At 65.5% G+C, this 14,698-nt stretch overlaps 7 protein-coding genes across 7 annotated transcripts; 5 read left to right on the top strand and 2 right to left on the bottom strand.

Annotated features, from left to right (window-relative positions):
• Positions 1–204: 204 nt before the first annotated feature.
• Positions 205–1,629, top strand: FA09DRAFT_338820 (putative APS1-AP-1 complex subunit; the record flags this gene model as incomplete). Its single annotated transcript, XM_025744146.1, has 7 exons — positions 205–210; positions 285–410; positions 477–507; positions 755–885; positions 1,171–1,215; positions 1,426–1,536; positions 1,597–1,629. 7 exons carry the CDS (start codon positions 205–207, stop codon positions 1,627–1,629), a joined length of 483 nt encoding a protein of 160 aa, XP_025598120.1.
• Positions 1,630–2,154: 525 nt separating this feature from the next.
• FA09DRAFT_360662 (hypothetical protein) lies at positions 2,155–4,181 on the top strand. Its single transcript, XM_025745256.1, has 3 exons — positions 2,155–2,275; positions 2,336–2,600; positions 2,721–4,181. Exons 1-3 carry the CDS (start codon positions 2,249–2,251, stop codon positions 4,115–4,117), a joined length of 1,689 nt encoding a protein of 562 aa, XP_025598119.1. The 5' UTR covers positions 2,155–2,248; the 3' UTR covers positions 4,118–4,181.
• Positions 4,182–4,707: 526 nt separating this feature from the next.
• Positions 4,708–6,033, top strand: FA09DRAFT_329997 (hypothetical protein). Its single transcript, XM_025742426.1, has 4 exons — positions 4,708–4,813; positions 5,268–5,432; positions 5,487–5,922; positions 5,982–6,033. The coding sequence occupies exons 1-4, from the start codon at positions 4,734–4,736 to the stop codon at positions 5,985–5,987; spliced, it is 687 nt and encodes a 228-aa protein (XP_025598118.1). The 5' UTR covers positions 4,708–4,733; the 3' UTR covers positions 5,988–6,033.
• Positions 6,034–6,772: 739 nt separating this feature from the next.
• On the top strand, positions 6,773–8,154 carry FA09DRAFT_329995 (alpha/beta-hydrolase). The gene is made up of 7 exons (XM_025742425.1): positions 6,773–7,036; positions 7,096–7,322; positions 7,379–7,472; positions 7,528–7,579; positions 7,643–7,736; positions 7,800–7,866; positions 7,924–8,154. The coding sequence occupies exons 1-7, from the start codon at positions 6,788–6,790 to the stop codon at positions 8,047–8,049; spliced, it is 909 nt and encodes a 302-aa protein (XP_025598117.1). The 5' UTR covers positions 6,773–6,787; the 3' UTR covers positions 8,050–8,154.
• Positions 7,993–10,566, bottom strand: FA09DRAFT_329994 (Rho GTPase activation protein). The gene is made up of 6 exons (XM_025742424.1): positions 10,080–10,566; positions 9,876–10,028; positions 9,730–9,815; positions 9,381–9,672; positions 9,221–9,324; positions 7,993–9,165 (listed from the first exon to the last, which is right to left on the bottom strand). The coding sequence occupies exons 1-6, from the start codon at positions 10,285–10,287 to the stop codon at positions 8,446–8,448; spliced, it is 1,563 nt and encodes a 520-aa protein (XP_025598116.1). The 5' UTR covers positions 10,288–10,566; the 3' UTR covers positions 7,993–8,445.
• Positions 10,567–11,008: 442 nt separating this feature from the next.
• FA09DRAFT_28585 (hypothetical protein) lies at positions 11,009–11,682 on the top strand. The gene has a single exon (XM_025739891.1). It carries the CDS (start codon positions 11,089–11,091, stop codon positions 11,524–11,526), a length of 438 nt encoding a protein of 145 aa, XP_025598115.1. The 5' UTR covers positions 11,009–11,088; the 3' UTR covers positions 11,527–11,682.
• On the bottom strand, positions 11,452–14,081 carry FA09DRAFT_318774 (glutamate decarboxylase). The gene is made up of 13 exons (XM_025740913.1): positions 13,929–14,081; positions 13,803–13,866; positions 13,704–13,748; positions 13,587–13,647; positions 13,292–13,530; positions 13,186–13,236; positions 13,123–13,130; positions 13,048–13,068; positions 12,934–12,993; positions 12,697–12,883; positions 12,488–12,645; positions 11,984–12,434; positions 11,452–11,928 (listed from the first exon to the last, which is right to left on the bottom strand). The coding sequence occupies exons 1-13, from the start codon at positions 14,063–14,065 to the stop codon at positions 11,728–11,730; spliced, it is 1,683 nt and encodes a 560-aa protein (XP_025598114.1). The 5' UTR covers positions 14,066–14,081; the 3' UTR covers positions 11,452–11,727.
• Positions 14,082–14,698: the final 617 nt, after the last annotated feature.

Below are 14,698 nucleotides of genomic sequence, written 5' to 3'. Positions count from 1 at the left end.
GCAAGCAGCAGATCCCTCGGTGCACGGACATGGGCAGTGGAGGGGCGCAGCGCGGCGCGCCGCGGCCGAGCAGCGCCGACGCGGCGCCGCCGCCCGCGCACAGCCCAACACCAAGCGCCGCGGCGTCGGCGACTCGCTCCTCCCGACCACGCCCGCCTACCTGCCTCGTCCTCGCAGCGCCTTTGCGCTGCCACCAGTCTCAGCATGGGCGTGAGTCTCCGCGCCACGCTGCTTGCGCCAGTCCAGCAGGCTGAGCAGCGCGCTGACTGATCGTCTGGCCGCAGATCAACTGGCTTCTCCTCATCTCGCGGCAAGGCAAGGTCCGCCTCGCCAAGTGGTTCACCACCCTCGGGCCAAAGGCAAAGGCCAAGATCACAAAGGATGTCACGCAGCTCGTGCTTGCGCGCCGGGTGAGCGCATTGTGGGAGCGTCAGCGCAGCATTGACGGCGAGGCTGACGGGCTGCCTGGGGGACAGACGCGCATGTGCAATTTCTTGGAGTACAAGGGTGAGTGCGCTGCAACGGAGAGGCTTGGAGGTGTGGTGCTGGGCAGAGTGAGAGCGTGAAGTATGCTTGGACGTATTTGGCGGAGGAGAGGGCACGGCGAGCGCCTTCGTCAGCTCATGGTCACTCGACCGGGACCAGGGCCGTGCGCGGCCTGCGCCAGACCGATACCTGAAGGCACCCCTGGCTCAGAGCTGTCACGATCCAGCCCATCAGCGCTTTCAAATTGCTGACTTACTCCACCTCGCAGAGACGAAGGTGGTCTACCGGCGATATGCGTCGCTCTTCTTCGTCACAGGCATCGCGGGCGGCGATAACGAGCTCGTGACGCTCGAGATGATCCACCGCTACGTCGAGGTGCTGGACCGGTACTTTGGCAACGTGAGTGCGCTGTACGTGAGGTCCGAGAGATAGAAGTCGGTGCGATGGAAGCTATCGGGCATGTTGCGCCGGAGGAAAGGCGTGCATGAGGAGGGAAGCGCGCTTGTGGGCTCGACCGCCGGTGGACGTCCATGTGCCCCAAGACGGACGTATCCATGGCGCTAGCCGACCCTGATCAATGGGACGAGGAGGGTTGTGCCCGTCTCATGTATCGCGCAGCCTCTGCGAGCGTTGGCCCACTCTCAGCGCTCGCATATCGCATGCCCATGCTAACTGCACCAACAGGTCTGCGAGCTGGACCTCATCTTCAACTTTCAGAAGGCCTACTCTGTGAGTCGAGGGTGCGAGATGTGACGGGCAAGAGGCAGACGATGCTGCGTGCGGTGCGAGGTCAGACGCAGACGCCGTCTGTGCACAGCACGCCGTCAATGCGATCAGCCTGGGCTGGCGCAGCGAGCGCAGCGAGCGCAGCGAATCTGAGAGGCGCAGCTGCGGATAGCCCTCTTGCCTCGCGGCCGCTTGCTGACCACAGCGTCGCAGATCCTCGACGAGCTCATCATCTCCGGCGAGATGCAAGAGAGTTCCAAGAAGAGCGTGCTGCGCGTCGTGAGCCAGAGCGATGCGATCGAGGAGGCGGAGAACTCCGAGGACGTGAGTAGTCGTCTGCTGTCCTGAGCCTGACCCGAGCTGATGTTCTCTCCTGCGCCACAGTCATTGGCGAGAATCGGCAGCCGCTCGGGCTAGCCGCTGTGCTGCCTCGCACAGGCTGGGCTTAGCCTGTGCAGCTCGAGCCACGCGTGCCTCGCTGTTGATCGCTGTCATTGTACCACCACCCACTGCCGAATGGCACACGACCTTGATGATGACTCCTTCGGCTCGCCTGTGATCATGGCTTGCACCTGAGCTAACAGCTTGAAGTGCGTGGTCAATAGGCCGCAGACGCACCTACGCGCATCAGCGCCAGAGTGCCCGATGCCTCACCCGCGATGAGCCCGCTCTCCTGCGTGAGTTTCTTGCGCCATCAAGACCGCCTCAACACAACGCAGAGCCAGACCAGACCCTCTGCACTCTCGAGACTTGAGAGACGGCATGCGGATGCGTCGTGCCGTTGCTGCACCTGTTGGCGCCGCCGTGCGCGCGAGGAGAAACGCGTGATGCTGCACCTGCAAGGCCGCAAGGCCGCCTCCACATCTGCATCGAGATGCGAAGCCGCCGCGCCGTGTCAGCAGGGGCCAAATCCTCGTGCGCCTCTTCCTTCCCCTCTCCCACCACCGGACCATGCAATAGCCCTCGCCGCCGCGTATTTGTCCTCTCACCTTCCCTCTCGCCCAGTCGCCATCCTCTGGCGCGATACCTGCCGGACATGACTGATCTGCAAGCGGCGCTCGAGGTGCGCGTCGTCGGATGACCTGCTGTGCGCATCAGCCTTGCTCACTCTCGCTGCTCCCAGCCGCTCTTCGTGCCGCGGGGTCTTGACTCATCGCTCGTCGCAGCGATCTGCAACGAGCCGTCACAGACGCTGGAAGGCGCTACCGAGGTGCTGCAGACGCTGCTCGATGCCGCACTCTGCACGCCCGAGACGTCGCTGGGCGGAGACACGGAAGGGAGCGCGACGGACGACGAGGAGCTGAGCCACTACCTGGAGCACCTGAGCGTCACGAGTGAGGGCACAGATGAGGCGGGAGAGAGCTCGCAGAGCAATGGGGTGAAGCATGGTGAGTAGCGCAGACGTAGCAGCACGCAGGACAGATGCGCGAGCTCTGGCCGCGTTGCGGCAGACAGGCAGCGACGAGCTCTCGGACAAGTGACTGACGTGAGCCTCTGCTGCTCTGCAGATCCCGAGTCGGAGGCGCTGCTCTTCCTGATGCACGCGTTCCCGGGCCGGACAAAGGTGGTGCTGCGCGACGCTCTGCACAAGCACAACGGCGACGTGCAGAGCACCGCGGACGCGCTCATCGAGTCTGCGCCGCAGGCACAGGCAGCGCGAGACGGGCACAAGGGACTCGACTGGGACGAGCTGGCACGGAAAGCGCCCGTCGGCAGCAAGCGCTCCGCCAAGCATGCGCACAAAGTTGCGCTCGCAGAGACGGCGGCCGAAGACCGCACGCACCACGTGCGCGATAATGCCTGGCTGCTCTCCTCGTCGGTGCAGAGCCAGCTGGCGCTGCTGCTCGACGTTGCGCCGGAGTACGTCAGCCGGACTTTCGCTCGCGACTTCAAGCTGGCGTCTGCAGCGACGCTGCTGATCGAGTCAGAGGCGGAGAAGTGGCCGCTGAAGGCGCTCGACGAGGCAGGCGGCACACCATCAGGCACAGCTGCCACGCTTGCCGACGGTCTCGTCGGTGTCTCTGGCTGCACTCGCGCCGATGCCCAGCTGGCGTTCAGAGCTGCAAAGGGCCGACAAGACGCCGCACTTGACCTGCTCGACCTCATGGCGCTCGTGCGCGCCGCTAGCCAGGAGGCGGAAGTCGCACCTCGGCCTGCCACGCTGTTCTCCTCGACAACAACACCTGCAGCGCCAGCACCGAAGAAGCGGCCAGCTCGCAAGGGAGCAGCCGTCAAGCCGGTCGATGGCCGACTCGACGCACTCGATGCTCTGCGCGACGGCGCCACGGTGCTTCCAGCCTCATCTGCGCGCGTCGTGCTGCCTGCCGAGTCGACATCGCGCGTCACGCGCACCCGCGTCTCCGACCCCAACGAGCCGCTGGACAATGCACCGCCAGGCGCCGAGATCACTCGCTCGTCGGCAGAGTGCCGCATCCTCGCAGCGCAGTACCGAGCACGGCGCGACGAGGCGTTGCGGAAGGCGTCTTCGGCGTTCCGTGTCGGCGCCGGCGCCAAGACGCAGCGGTTGGGCGGCGGCGGTGCGGCGTGGCACTACGCCGACGAAGCACGTACTCTCGAGGCCAAGAGTCGGATGTGGAGCATGCGAGCGGCGCACAAGCTCGTCGAGGAGCGGCGAGGCGATGAAGAGCGTGCTGGCGAGCTCGACCTGCATCTGCTCACGCTGCCCGAGGCGCTCGACGTCACACGCGCTGAGCTCTCGCGCTGGCGTGCTAGAGGTGCCACCGGCGAGCCACTGCGCATCGTCACCGGCGTCGGCAACCACAGCCGCAACAACGTCGCGGTGCTGCGTCCCGGCATCAAGAAGATGCTGGAGCGCGAGGGCTGGGAGGCGACGGAGCAGGGCAGCGGCAGTGGCATCTTCTTGGTGCGCGGCCTCGCGAGGTAGACTGCAGCGAGCGCAGACACAGGTGTGGTGGACTAGATGCGGCAATACCATCACTATAGACCAGCCTGCTCGGCGTTGGACGAGAAGAGGGTGAAGAGGCAGGTGCTGAACTGGTAGTGAGCGTGAGCGTGGGAGCAGTGCGGGCAGTCGCTCTCACGCGTGCTTCGGCCGAAGCGCTCAGGCTGAGCGGGGAGAAGCAACGCAACACGAGGTGGCGGCGCACAGACGTCGCGAGGCTGCTTCTTCGCGCTTCTGAGGGCGTGAGGTGCCTCACCGCCTGGTCCACGGCGTTGCCCGTGCTTGACAGGCATCGAAAGAGAGGACTCTGAAGCTGGACTAGAATGATTGCTGCTGCGCAGAGCCGAGTGGTGTGTGGTGCGGCAGAGGTGTGGAGAGAAAGGCGGTCAGGACGCGGCCGCGGTGCCTGCGCTGATGGCTGCCGCTGTAGTGTGGCGGCGTGCCCTGCTGGCCTGCCTTGCGCGGCGTGCCCTCTGCCGGCCGAGGCAAATCTTTGCCACGCGCGCTGCCAGCGCAGGTCCGCCTAGGCGGCGTCCTGGCGCGCGCTTTCTTCTGACCCGCTACAACACCACCCTCCTTGTCACCCACCACACACATCATGTCTCTCCCCGACTTCAGCACGCCCGCCGGCCTCACCGCCCTCGAGAAGGTCCTCTCCGACCGCTCGTACATCGACGGGTGAGTGTGCCGTGCGGGCCGCGAGAGGAGAGGAGAATGTGCAGCACAGGCGGCCGGGCGAACTGGGCGATGTCGCAGCCTCTGCGCATCATGCGCTGCTGTGAAGATCTGCCCAGTGCTGCAGCGTGCTGGCGTGCTGCCCAGTGCTGCAGTGCTGTGCAGCCGCTTGCAGCTTGTAGCTAGCTGCTTGCCGCTCCGCATGCCCAGCCGCTCCGTGCTGCGAGAGATGCCACCCGAACGCCAGAATGATGATCATAAGCTTTGGTCCGTGTTTCCGAGTCCAGCGGCTTAAGACCCCGCGCCTTTTTGCTCTGACGACAACCATATTTCCAAGCCCTCTGATCTGGCGTTCGTGGTGGTGGCATATTTGGGAGGAATGAGGGGGCGATGCTGTGTCCTGCCGCGCTGCACCACACATGCACCGGACACACAGACTGACTCCGCACCCCGCCAGCTACACCCCGTCGCAGGCCGATGTCTCGGTCTACGAGTCCGCCGGCAAGGCCCCGGACGCCGGCAAGTACCCGCACGCTGCGCGCTGGTACGAGCACATTGAGAGCTACAAGGCCGAGCACAAGAGCCTGAGCGGCGACGCCGCCAAGGCCATCGCTGCCCTCGCGTGAGTGGCTGCAACGCGTGCAGGCCCTTTCCATCTGCTGACATGCCGCTGCAGCGCTGTCGCTCCCGCCTCTGCCCCGGCCACCACCGGCGCCGACGCCGAGGACGACGACGATGACGTCGACCTGTTCGGCTCGGACGACGAGGTCGACGAGGAGGCTGAGCGCATCAAGGCTGAGCGTGTGGCCGCCTACCAGCAGAAGAAGTCTGCCAAGGGCCCCGGCCCGGCGGCCAAGTCGATCGTCACGCTCGACGTCAAGCCGTGGGACGACGAGACGGACATGGCACAGCTCGAGGCCAACCTGCGCACCATCGAGCAGGACGGCCTCGTCTGGGGTGCGTCCACGCTCGTGCCCGTCGGCTACGGTGTCAAGAAGCTGCAGATCACCATCGTCGTTGAGGACGAGAAGGTCTCGCTCGACGACCTGCAGGAGAAGATTGCCGAGGACGAGGACCACGTGCAGTCGACTGACATTGCTGCCATGGCCAAGGTGCGTCGCTGCAGCTGTCCTGCAGATGTGCCTTCTGCTGACCTTACCGCTTCGTACAGATCTAAAAGCCTGTGCTTGTGATGGCTGCGACTGGAATGTGATTCACGTAACGACAGACGGTCCGAGACATGGGTGTCGTAGTTGAGGGGAGTGCTCGGTGGCTGGCAGAGCACGCTCCGATGGTCGGTGCTTTGATCGTCGTGTGCTGAAGCTGAAGGAGCAGCTCTGGCGCCGACGCCTTCGCCCGACGGCGGGACCGCTGACCAGCTGCAGGTCGTGCCATCCTGCAGCGGCTAAGCTGTGCTGTGCACTGCCGCAGTATGCAGATGCCCAGATCAAGACGTGTATGCTCCCTGGCGCTCACAGCCACCTAGCATAGCGGCAGCGTGCCCTGTCGGCTTGTACGCAGGAGTGCATAACCGCGCTCGAGTGTCGACCCATCTCACGCATTTGGAGCTGTCCAACCACGCCGGCCTGGGGGTTGCTGCATCACGCGCGATCCAGGCCTGAGCCCGTGCGGCCATGCATGTGCCACAAGCTACGAGTTGCGGCAGCAGGGAGCGTCGCCGTGTTCTGCGCGCGGCAGCAGCCTGTTCGTTGTGCTCGATGCTTGGCGAGGATCTGGCCTCGTCTTGAGACGGGACCTTGCGGAGATGACAGCAGCTGCCTCGAGATGAAGGAGCACGGCATGATGATGCGCGGGTGAAGCGCGCACGGGGCGTGGCACGATCTAGATGCAGCTGAAAGCGCGGCGGCGGCGGCGGCGCCCGACGTTTCGCTGCCGCGCGTGCCGGCGGCCGATCATGCGGTGGCCGCCTGCGCCCCTCTTGTCTGTCAACCACCACCATCAACACTCAGGCGCACCATGCCTGACTCCAAGCCGTTCTGCATCAACTGCGTCTCCGGCGACGTGCTGCCTGGCGAGCCGCGCGGCTCGCTGGCGCGCATCGGGCCGTTTGACACGTACGTCGCTCAGCCGGCCGAGCGTGCGCCCAACAGCGAAGGCGTGGCCATCGTGTACTTTGTCGATGCGTTTGGTCTGCAGCTCAAGAACAACAAGATCCTTCCGGACATGATTGCCGACGGCACGGGCCTGCCCGTCTACGTGCCCGACGTGCGTGCAGCGTCGCTGCGCAGTGGGGGGACTCTCTCGAGCTGACTTTGGCTGCACAGCTCTTCCACGGCGACGGCGTTGCCGCAGACGCCTTCAAGTCTGCGCCGCAGACGGCACGCGAGGCGGCGGCGCAGTCGTTCCTACAGAAGGCCAGCGCCAGCCTCAAGATGGCCACCGTGGCGCCGTGGTTCATCAAGCACCGCCCGGGCACCGTCGTGCAGCCCATCACCGAGTTCCTCGAGGAGCTGCGCAGCGGCAAGGGCCTCAAGAAGCTCGGCGCTGTCGGGTGAGCAGCAGTGCGGACCAGTGTTCTCGAACGCATCAGCTCACGCTCCCGTATAGCTACTGCTACGGCGGCAAGCCCGCGCTCGCCTTCAACACGAAGGGCATGATCGAAGTCACCGTGGCCTGCCACCCGTCGTTCGTCGATGCCAAGGTGCGGCAGGGCGTGCTGCACCTGCTGTTGGCAATGCTGACGCTTCGGTCCACAGACGGACGTCGCTCCGCTTAAGGGCCCGACGCTCTTCAACTGCGCCGAGGACGGTGCGTGCTAGGCGCTTCTTGGTACATACTGCGCTCTCGGTCTGACGCATGCTCTCCACGCAGACTTCATCTTCGGCGCCGCGCTGCGTGAGGCATGCAAGAAGACGCTGGCCGACCGCACGGATGCGCCCGTGCACGAGTTCATCCTCTACGACAAGTGCGTCGGCTCTCGCTTGTTGCTGAGATACGCAGGCGCAAGCGGCTGACCTTCCTACCGCAGCACGGTCCACGGCTTCGCGGCGCGACCCAAGCTCAGCGAGCCCACCGTCAAGGAGGCGTTCGAGAAGGTGCGGCCTGTTCTGCCCTCGCCACAGTGCGACATTCGCTGACTTTCTGCGCTGCAGTCGACGGACCGCACGATTCAGTGGTTCAAGACCCACCTCCTCGCAGGCAGCGGTGCCACCGGCACCGCAGTTCCCGCCGCCGAGGCGCAGCCCTCTGCAGAAGCGCCGGCCACGCTCTCCGTCTGAGCGCACGTGCGCAATGTCTCCCAGGCCACTGCTTCCCCTCTCGCTGTCGTCCATACCACCGCGCCTCCATCTTATGATCGACCAACGCATTCTGATTGCGCAGGGTATCGCGAGAACGGCAGGAGCGATGATGGGTCAGGTGCGGGAAGGAGTGTGGATGTGTGGGGTAGCGCGCGTGAAGTGGTGTGCGGCAGTAGCCCCTGGCCGTACGGCCGTCGAGTATGGTAGTCTAGAAGAGAGAACAGAGGCGAGAGACAGGCCGGACGGTAAACGGGACAGACGAGTAGTCCCTTGATACCGCGTGGAGGCAGAGAGGCGGACGTAGTAGGGTATCACGGTCGTGTGCTGCGCCTGAGCTTGAGGCGCGGCGAGATGCTGGCGAGTAGGGCGCTGCTCTTATTGCTGCGGCTTATCGGGCAGGAGCTTGGACTGCGGCGGCGTTGGCAGGCCAGTCTCTGCCTCGCTCGGTGCTTGCGGCTGCACCGCCAGCGCCGAAGGTGCAGTCTGCGTCGAGGGCACGAGCACGGGATTGGCATGCTGCCCCGCCTTGACGTCCGAGCTGCGCCGCCGTTCCTCCTTGCCAGCATCACTCGGCTGAGCGGCCGCAGCCGGGTCCGAACTGGCCGCCGGCGTCGTGTCTGGCGTGCTCTGCTTGGCATCTTTGCCCTCCGCCGCAGCACTGCCACGCCGCGCGCTCCGACGGGTCGGCGTCGTCTTGCTGCGTCGCACGCCCGAGCCGCCAGCCTTTGCTGCGGCTGCAGCAGCTGCTACAGCCGCGACGGGCGCATTGGACTGTCCACTGATGTCCTCCGTCTCCGTCTCGGGCCGCGGCGAGGGCGTAGCGGCGCTACGACGGCCGCTGAAGAGTCCGCGCTTGCGGCCTGGCGATGGAGAGGCAGAGGCGCGCGCCCATGTCGAGCTGCGGGCAAGACGCGCACCACCGCCCTCGTGCACCTCCAGCTCGCCAAGATCCTCGTCTGAGTCCGAAGGCACTTCGCGCGCAATCTCGGTGCCGTCGGGGTTCGTCTTGGGCGCACGCGACACCTCGGTCAGGTCCGCTGGCGTGACGTTTGCCGGCGGCGGCGGGGAGAGGCCAAGCACAAAGTGTTCTTGGTGCTGCAGAGCGGAGCTGTGAGCGAAGCTGGGGAATGAGCTCACGCGTTGTGCTCACCTCGATAAGGAACTCGAGCACCTGCACGGCGATCTTGTGCTCGTTTGGCGACTGCAGATGCGACGGGTGCGAGAACATGCCGGGCTGGAAGATGACAGCGAGGTCTTGGCGGGGACTGTCAGCAGGGCACTGCGTGACACGTTCTCACGCCGGCACTCACTGCTCGCAGGCATCAAGTTGGTCTCGCTCTTGCGCGCGAACACAGCCAGCAAGTCCAGCACGTACAGCAGCAGGTACTGATTTGCCGGCGGCGAGCTGGCAATGAGCAGGCGATACGTGCGGATCGCCGCTGCTACATCCACGTGGCCATCCTGCGCGCGCAGCATCGGCGCACGGAACTCGTGGTAGAGGTCGAGCGGCACGATGGGCTCGGGCATGGCGTTGAGGTAGCGCCGCAGCACCGAGGCGGCATCGTGCACGCTGTACTTGGCCCACTCGACATTCTTGCCGTACTGTTGACAAGGCGATCAGCACGCGGACGTCGCAGCTGAGGCGCAGCGAGGGCTCACCTTCGGCGCAGAGTCAAAGATCTCCTGCAGCTCGCGCATCCGCTTCTGCGAGCCCGCAATCCGGAACACGCCCTCCACCTCCGTCGCTGCGCGTCATCACCTCGAGTCAGCCAGACAGCAGTGCAGACCACAGCGACGGCACGCACCATGCTCCTTCAAGTACAGCCCGACCTTGGCGACGATGACGGGCACGTAGCCCCACACATACTGCTGCCCATCCTCTCCCGCCATGCTGATCGCCACGAACGCATACTTGAGGCTCTTGCGCAGCGGCACGCCAAACACGCGCGTCTCTGTGTCTGCGCGGGCACGTCAGGACTGGACTGCCGCAGGCAGAGGAGACGCCTCACCTTTGGACCCTGCTTTGCTCGAGCTCGCGCCTGGCTTGCCGCCTGACTTGGTGAATGCAGACCACTGCGCCAGGCATCTGGAGTCAGTGCCCGCGCGTCCATAAGCAACGCAGTCGATCAATCCAGAACGATGCTCCACACGCGCTGTGCGGTCCTGTAGCCTCGCAGCCGCAGCCGCTATATGCGCCGCTGTGGCAGCAAAGTCCATGTTGCACTGCCTCGCCAATACGACGATCCGGGCCACAGTGATCCAGAGCAGCAGCATGCTTGCTCTGCAGCAGCATACAGCATATCTATCCGCGCCGGCTTGTGACAGCCCTGTTCTCTCTTTCAGTCATCTCTGCGCATGACTCACCCAAGCCCTCAAGCTCCGCGACTCAGCAGCCTTCTCATCGCCCACACTGCTTCCTCCCGAGCTGCCGCCCTGCGCATGTGCCGGCTGCTGCTGCTGCGAGTGCTGCTGGCGCAGCGCAAAGCCCGAGCTGGAGCCCGAGGCCTTTGCGGCCGGCGTGTCGTGCGAGGTGGAGGAGGTGGAGGCCATGATCGCTGGCGCTGCGCGTGCGCAAGGCGGACGGACTGGCTGCTGAACTGACAGCGAGCTGGCGAGCCCGCGAGACTACGGGAGAGTACAAGAGCCAGGCGCAGGGATAGCGGGCTCGACCTCAAACGACTGGCGGTGCTGCTGCTGCGCAGCAATCGGGAGGTGCTTGGACGCTGCAGCGAGGGCGCGGGAGCTGCGTGCGCGATGGGTATCGAGTCGACGTGCAAGTGGTATGTGCAGCGAGGTGCAAGGGCAAGGCGGAGTGCAACGAGGGTAGGAGCGAGAGATGGGAGTGGAGAGCAGCAGCGATGCCTGGCCTGCCGGCGCGGCGATGGCCAGCCGGCTGCGCTCCCATCAGCCAGGCGCTGCGACGCACACTCGCCGCGTGCCCTCTCATGCCTCGGCACCGCTCACGGCGCGCGCGGCTCGCAGCGTGCCTCGCGCGCGTCCAAGAACGCCGCGCCCGTCATGCGTCGCCCAGATCAGCCGGATGCTCTTGGCTCGCCTGTCGCTCGGCCTCTTTCTCGCCGTGCATGTTCTCAGAGGCAGCTGCGACTCTCACATTCACCGGCTCGCGCCTCTTTGTCCTCCTGGCGCTGTCTGCTGAGCAGCGTTGCAGCGCTGGATGAGGCTCACAGCCCTGGAGATGGCAGCCGTGCCTCGACGCGGCACGGTGACGCAGCGCCTGCAGCCGCACGCGCCACAGCGGCATCGGGCGCTTGCAGCGTCCAAAAAGAGCGCTGCTGCAGGCCGATCCTTTCCACAGGCTTGCGCCCCTTTGACAGGCTCAAAGGCACCGCTCTCGCTGCCTCCGAGGACTCTCAGGCTCGGCCTGACGTTAGCGGCAATGTGTCCGGGACAGCTGTCAAAGCCAAGGGCCTCGAGCTGACGCTGGTGGCTGGCTGATGATCTGCAGTCGACGGAGTTCCGAGGCGGCCGCGTGAGACAGCCGCTTGCATGCAGCGTGCAGGTGCGTTCGCAGGAGCTGAACGATCTCGCATGAGCGGTCAGGCTTGGGGGCGTGCGGCGTCAAGGCTTCATTACGAGTGAACAGAGATGTGCGTTTGAGCTCAAGGAGCCCGGTGGTATGCAAGGTCGGCTGCCGCTCTAGCACTGCTTCGAGTAGCCCGTCGCCTTGTGGCCCGAGCCGTGCGGCGGCTTGTGCGGCGCCTTGCTGAGGTTGTGGTGGCGGTGCTTGCCGTGGCCGCTGCCGCTCGACGAGTCCTGCTGCGGCTCCTTGTGCGCCAGCATGGCGAGGTGCTGTGCCGACGAGCCGCGGTCGAGCAGGTCCTCCGTCACGGAGAGGATCTGAGGAAGGAGGTCAGTGCTGCGGCAGGCGCAAGGAAGCGCATGGTCGACTCACGTCGTGCACCAGCTGGTCAATGAAGTCCTCCGACGCCTGCTCGCGCACGACGACGCGCAGAATCTCGGTGCCCTGGCAGTCGGGCGCCAGCTCGTAGTTGGGCACGATCCAGCCCTTGACGCGCAGCAGCGTCTGCATCCACTTCTGCTCGAGGTGCGGGTTCTTCTCCTTGAGCTCGTCCGTCCAGCGGAACGCCACGACGGGCAGGCCCGGCTCAAAGTCCTCGGCGCTGTACTCCTCGGCGCCCTCCTTGAGCGCACCGCCGCCGACCGGCCGGTGGATCTCCGAGAGCACCTCGTAGTAGCCCGACATCTCGAGCGCGCGCGACAGCAGACGCGCGTTCTTGAGGTCCTGCTCCATGACATCCCGGTAGCCCTGGAAGCCGCGCTGGATGAGGTTGAAGTACTGCGCGATGACCTGCGCGGCCGGGCGCGAGAAGTTGAGGCCGAAGCTGGGCAGAGGGTCAGCTTTGCATTGACGCTGTGCGGAGGCGCGGTCACCCACCTGTACTCGACGGAGCCGAGGTAGTGCAGCTCGAACACCAGCTCACGCGGCAGCACGGCCGAGTTGCGGAACACAACCCAGCCGATGCCCGGGTACACGCCGCCGAACTTGTGGCCGGACGTGTTGATCGAGACGACGCGGGGAATCGAGAAGTCCCACTGCGGAGTGCATTAGTAGCTGCCGCACGTCTCGCTTCGGAGGCAACACACCTTGAGCGAGGGGTGCGCAAAGGGCGCAACAAAGCCGCCCGAAGCAGCATCGACGTGGATCGGAATGTGCTGGCCAGTGCGCTGCTCGTACTCGTCCAGCAGCTTGCTCATCTCCTCGACGGGCTCGTAGTGGCCCGTGTACGTCGAGCCGAGGATCACCACCACGCCAATGGTGTTCTCGTCGCACCTGCGAGAGCGTCAGTGACGGTACGCGCAGACTAGCGCGGTGAGGCTCACATCTCGATGGCCTTCTTCGGGTCGAGGCGGTACTTGCTCTCCTTGCTCGTCGGCACCAGGCTGAGGGAAACGTGTGAGAGGTGAAGGGCAAGGCAGGCCTGCGCCGCGACTCACCGCTCCTCAATGTCGAAGTAGCTGGAGATAATGGTCAGTACACGCTCAAATCCAACGCAGCGCTGCGCAGCTCACCGAGCGGCCTGGAGAGGAGGGGTCAGCGAAGGGCATGGCTGAGGCGGTGCCACTTGCGCTCACCTTCTCAATGCAGACTTGCGCGTTGGCGCCGAAGACCAGGTTCGGGCCGGGCTGAGCAGAGTCTCATCAGCCGCCGAATGCTACATCGCCGCTCCAGTGGACTAACCTCCTTGAAGCTCTTGCCCGCGTCCTTGCGCTTGTGCTGCCAGACCTTCTTCATAGCCAGCGCCGCCAGCATGAGTGCCTCGCTCGAGCCCGTCGTGGCGACACCCTGTGCCGGCTGGCGCTCGCCCTGCTCGTTGGTCTCCGACGGCGCGTGCCACATGTCGGCAATCATGCTGACGCAGCGGCCGTGGATGGCCATGGTCGCGGGGTACTCGTCCTGGTCGCACAGGTTGATGCTGACTGCAAGAGGAGTGACGTGAGCGGGTGAGAGCTGTGAGCTGGCCTGCATCACGCACCGTTCTCAGTCATGAGCTGGTGCGCCTGCGGCAGCATGTTGGTGTGCACAAAGGAGGCCAGCTGGATGCGTGCGTGTCAGCCATGCGTGCTGCGGCTGCTCGAGGCGAGCCACTCACGTTGAGCGCCGGGCGGCCGTCGAGGCTGAGCTCGTCGTTGATCAGCTGTGCAGTAGACGTCAGCAGAGCGGGCTATGAGCAGGCGCTAGGCGTGCGCACGTTGTATGCGGCATCGGCGTTGATGCCCTTGGAGGGCAGCGAGTACTTGGGAATCGGCTCGGTCCTGCGGGCGAGCTAATGTGAGCGGATAGGCAGCAGCAGCGAGTAGCCCATCTGAGCACGCACTGGTAGCGGCCGTAGTGCGACGTGTGGAAGGCATGGCGCTTGCTGCCGCCGCCGGCGCGCTTGAGCAACGAGAGGTGCGGGTGGTCCTCGGCCGCCTTCATCAGCTCGTCGGCGTTGACGTGGCTCGAGAGTGCCATGGTGGGTGAGGTGTGGGGTGAGGTGCGGTGAGGGTGTGGGTGGTGAGAAGGCAGAAGCAGGCGAGCAAGCGCCGGCGCAAGAAGGTCCTTCTTGAGGCTGCCGAGGGAAGCGGGAAGCGGCAGCGAGCGTGCCTGGCTGTGCGCCGGCGGTGTGGAGGCGCCGCGTGCCCTGACGCTGCCTTGCTGCTATTGCACCGCTGCCGGCGCGCCCCCGCCTCGCGCGGCGACTTGCCGCATCGCCGCCGTCTTCTCTTGCCGCGGCCGGCGGCCCATGCCGACCCTGGCCTAAAAGTCCGCCTCGCTTCGGCATGTCGGCAACAGCCGCGGCGCCCCGCGTCAAATCTGCGAGGTGCTGCAAGAGCTGCGGATCGAGAGAGGGATGCCGTTCTCACGCCTCCTCGGAGGCCGAGCACGAGGCGGCCGATGCTCGATTGTCGGCGCCGTCGCCCTTCCAAAGCCGCTGGGCTGGCGTATGTGCTGCGCTGCATGGAGATCGCTGAGAGGCCTCCGCTGAGCTGCTGCGATGGTGTGCAGCCGCCCTCAACGAGATGTGCACGTGTACCGGCCGGAGCTTTAAGTCTCCTGCAGGCAGCAGCAGCAGCGCAGCGGCAGAGCTTGCGCTTGACGCCGAGA

Source organism: Tilletiopsis washingtonensis (assembly GCF_003144115.1).
Source record: "Tilletiopsis washingtonensis strain MCA 4186 unplaced genomic scaffold FA09scaffold_11, whole genome shotgun sequence".
Taxonomy (NCBI): domain Eukaryota; kingdom Fungi; phylum Basidiomycota; class Exobasidiomycetes; order Entylomatales; genus Tilletiopsis; species Tilletiopsis washingtonensis.
The sequence above is the reverse complement of the archived record's forward strand: the minus strand, read 5'-3'. Positions and strand labels throughout refer to the sequence as shown.

What these genes read in the sequence shown, in the direction of transcription:
- FA09DRAFT_360662 (XM_025745256.1), top strand. Translation starts at nt 2,249, where the DNA reads ATGACTGATCTGCAAGCGGCGCTCGAG. An exon ending in ATCTGCAAGCGGCGCTCGAG is followed by an intron (nt 2,276 to 2,335) that starts GTGCGCGTCGTC and finishes CGCTGCTCCCAG; the next exon opens with CCGCTCTTCGTGCCGCGGGG. An exon ending in GAGCAATGGGGTGAAGCATG is followed by an intron (nt 2,601 to 2,720) that starts GTGAGTAGCGCA and finishes GCTGCTCTGCAG; the next exon opens with ATCCCGAGTCGGAGGCGCTG.
- FA09DRAFT_329997 (XM_025742426.1), top strand. Translation starts at nt 4,734, where the DNA reads ATGTCTCTCCCCGACTTCAGCACGCCCGCCGGCCTCACCGCCCTCGAG. An exon ending in GACCGCTCGTACATCGACGG is followed by an intron (nt 4,814 to 5,267) that starts GTGAGTGTGCCG and finishes GCACCCCGCCAG; the next exon opens with CTACACCCCGTCGCAGGCCG. An exon ending in AAGGCCATCGCTGCCCTCGC is followed by an intron (nt 5,433 to 5,486) that starts GTGAGTGGCTGC and finishes ATGCCGCTGCAG; the next exon opens with CGCTGTCGCTCCCGCCTCTG.
- FA09DRAFT_329995 (XM_025742425.1), top strand. Translation starts at nt 6,788, where the DNA reads ATGCCTGACTCCAAGCCGTTCTGCATCAACTGCGTCTCCGGCGACGTG. An exon ending in CTTCAACTGCGCCGAGGACG is followed by an intron (nt 7,580 to 7,642) that starts GTGCGTGCTAGG and finishes CTCTCCACGCAG; the next exon opens with ACTTCATCTTCGGCGCCGCG. An exon ending in TCAAGGAGGCGTTCGAGAAG is followed by an intron (nt 7,867 to 7,923) that starts GTGCGGCCTGTT and finishes TCTGCGCTGCAG; the next exon opens with TCGACGGACCGCACGATTCA.
- FA09DRAFT_329994 (XM_025742424.1), bottom strand. Translation starts at nt 10,287, where the DNA reads ATGGACTTTGCTGCCACAGCGGCGCATATAGCGGCTGCGGCTGCGAGG. An exon ending in TCTTTGACTCTGCGCCGAAG is followed by an intron (nt 9,673 to 9,729) that starts GTGAGCCCTCGC and finishes CCTTGTCAACAG; the next exon opens with TACGGCAAGAATGTCGAGTG. An exon ending in TGCTCGAGTTCCTTATCGAG is followed by an intron (nt 9,166 to 9,220) that starts GTGAGCACAACG and finishes TCCGCTCTGCAG; the next exon opens with CACCAAGAACACTTTGTGCT.
- FA09DRAFT_28585 (XM_025739891.1), top strand. Translation starts at nt 11,089, where the DNA reads ATGCGTCGCCCAGATCAGCCGGATGCTCTTGGCTCGCCTGTCGCTCGG.
- FA09DRAFT_318774 (XM_025740913.1), bottom strand. Translation starts at nt 14,065, where the DNA reads ATGGCACTCTCGAGCCACGTCAACGCCGACGAGCTGATGAAGGCGGCC. An exon ending in CGGGCAAGAGCTTCAAGGAG is followed by an intron (nt 13,237 to 13,291) that starts GTTAGTCCACTG and finishes GACTCTGCTCAG; the next exon opens with CCCGGCCCGAACCTGGTCTT. An exon ending in TTGCGCACCCCTCGCTCAAG is followed by an intron (nt 12,646 to 12,696) that starts GTGTGTTGCCTC and finishes TGCACTCCGCAG; the next exon opens with TGGGACTTCTCGATTCCCCG.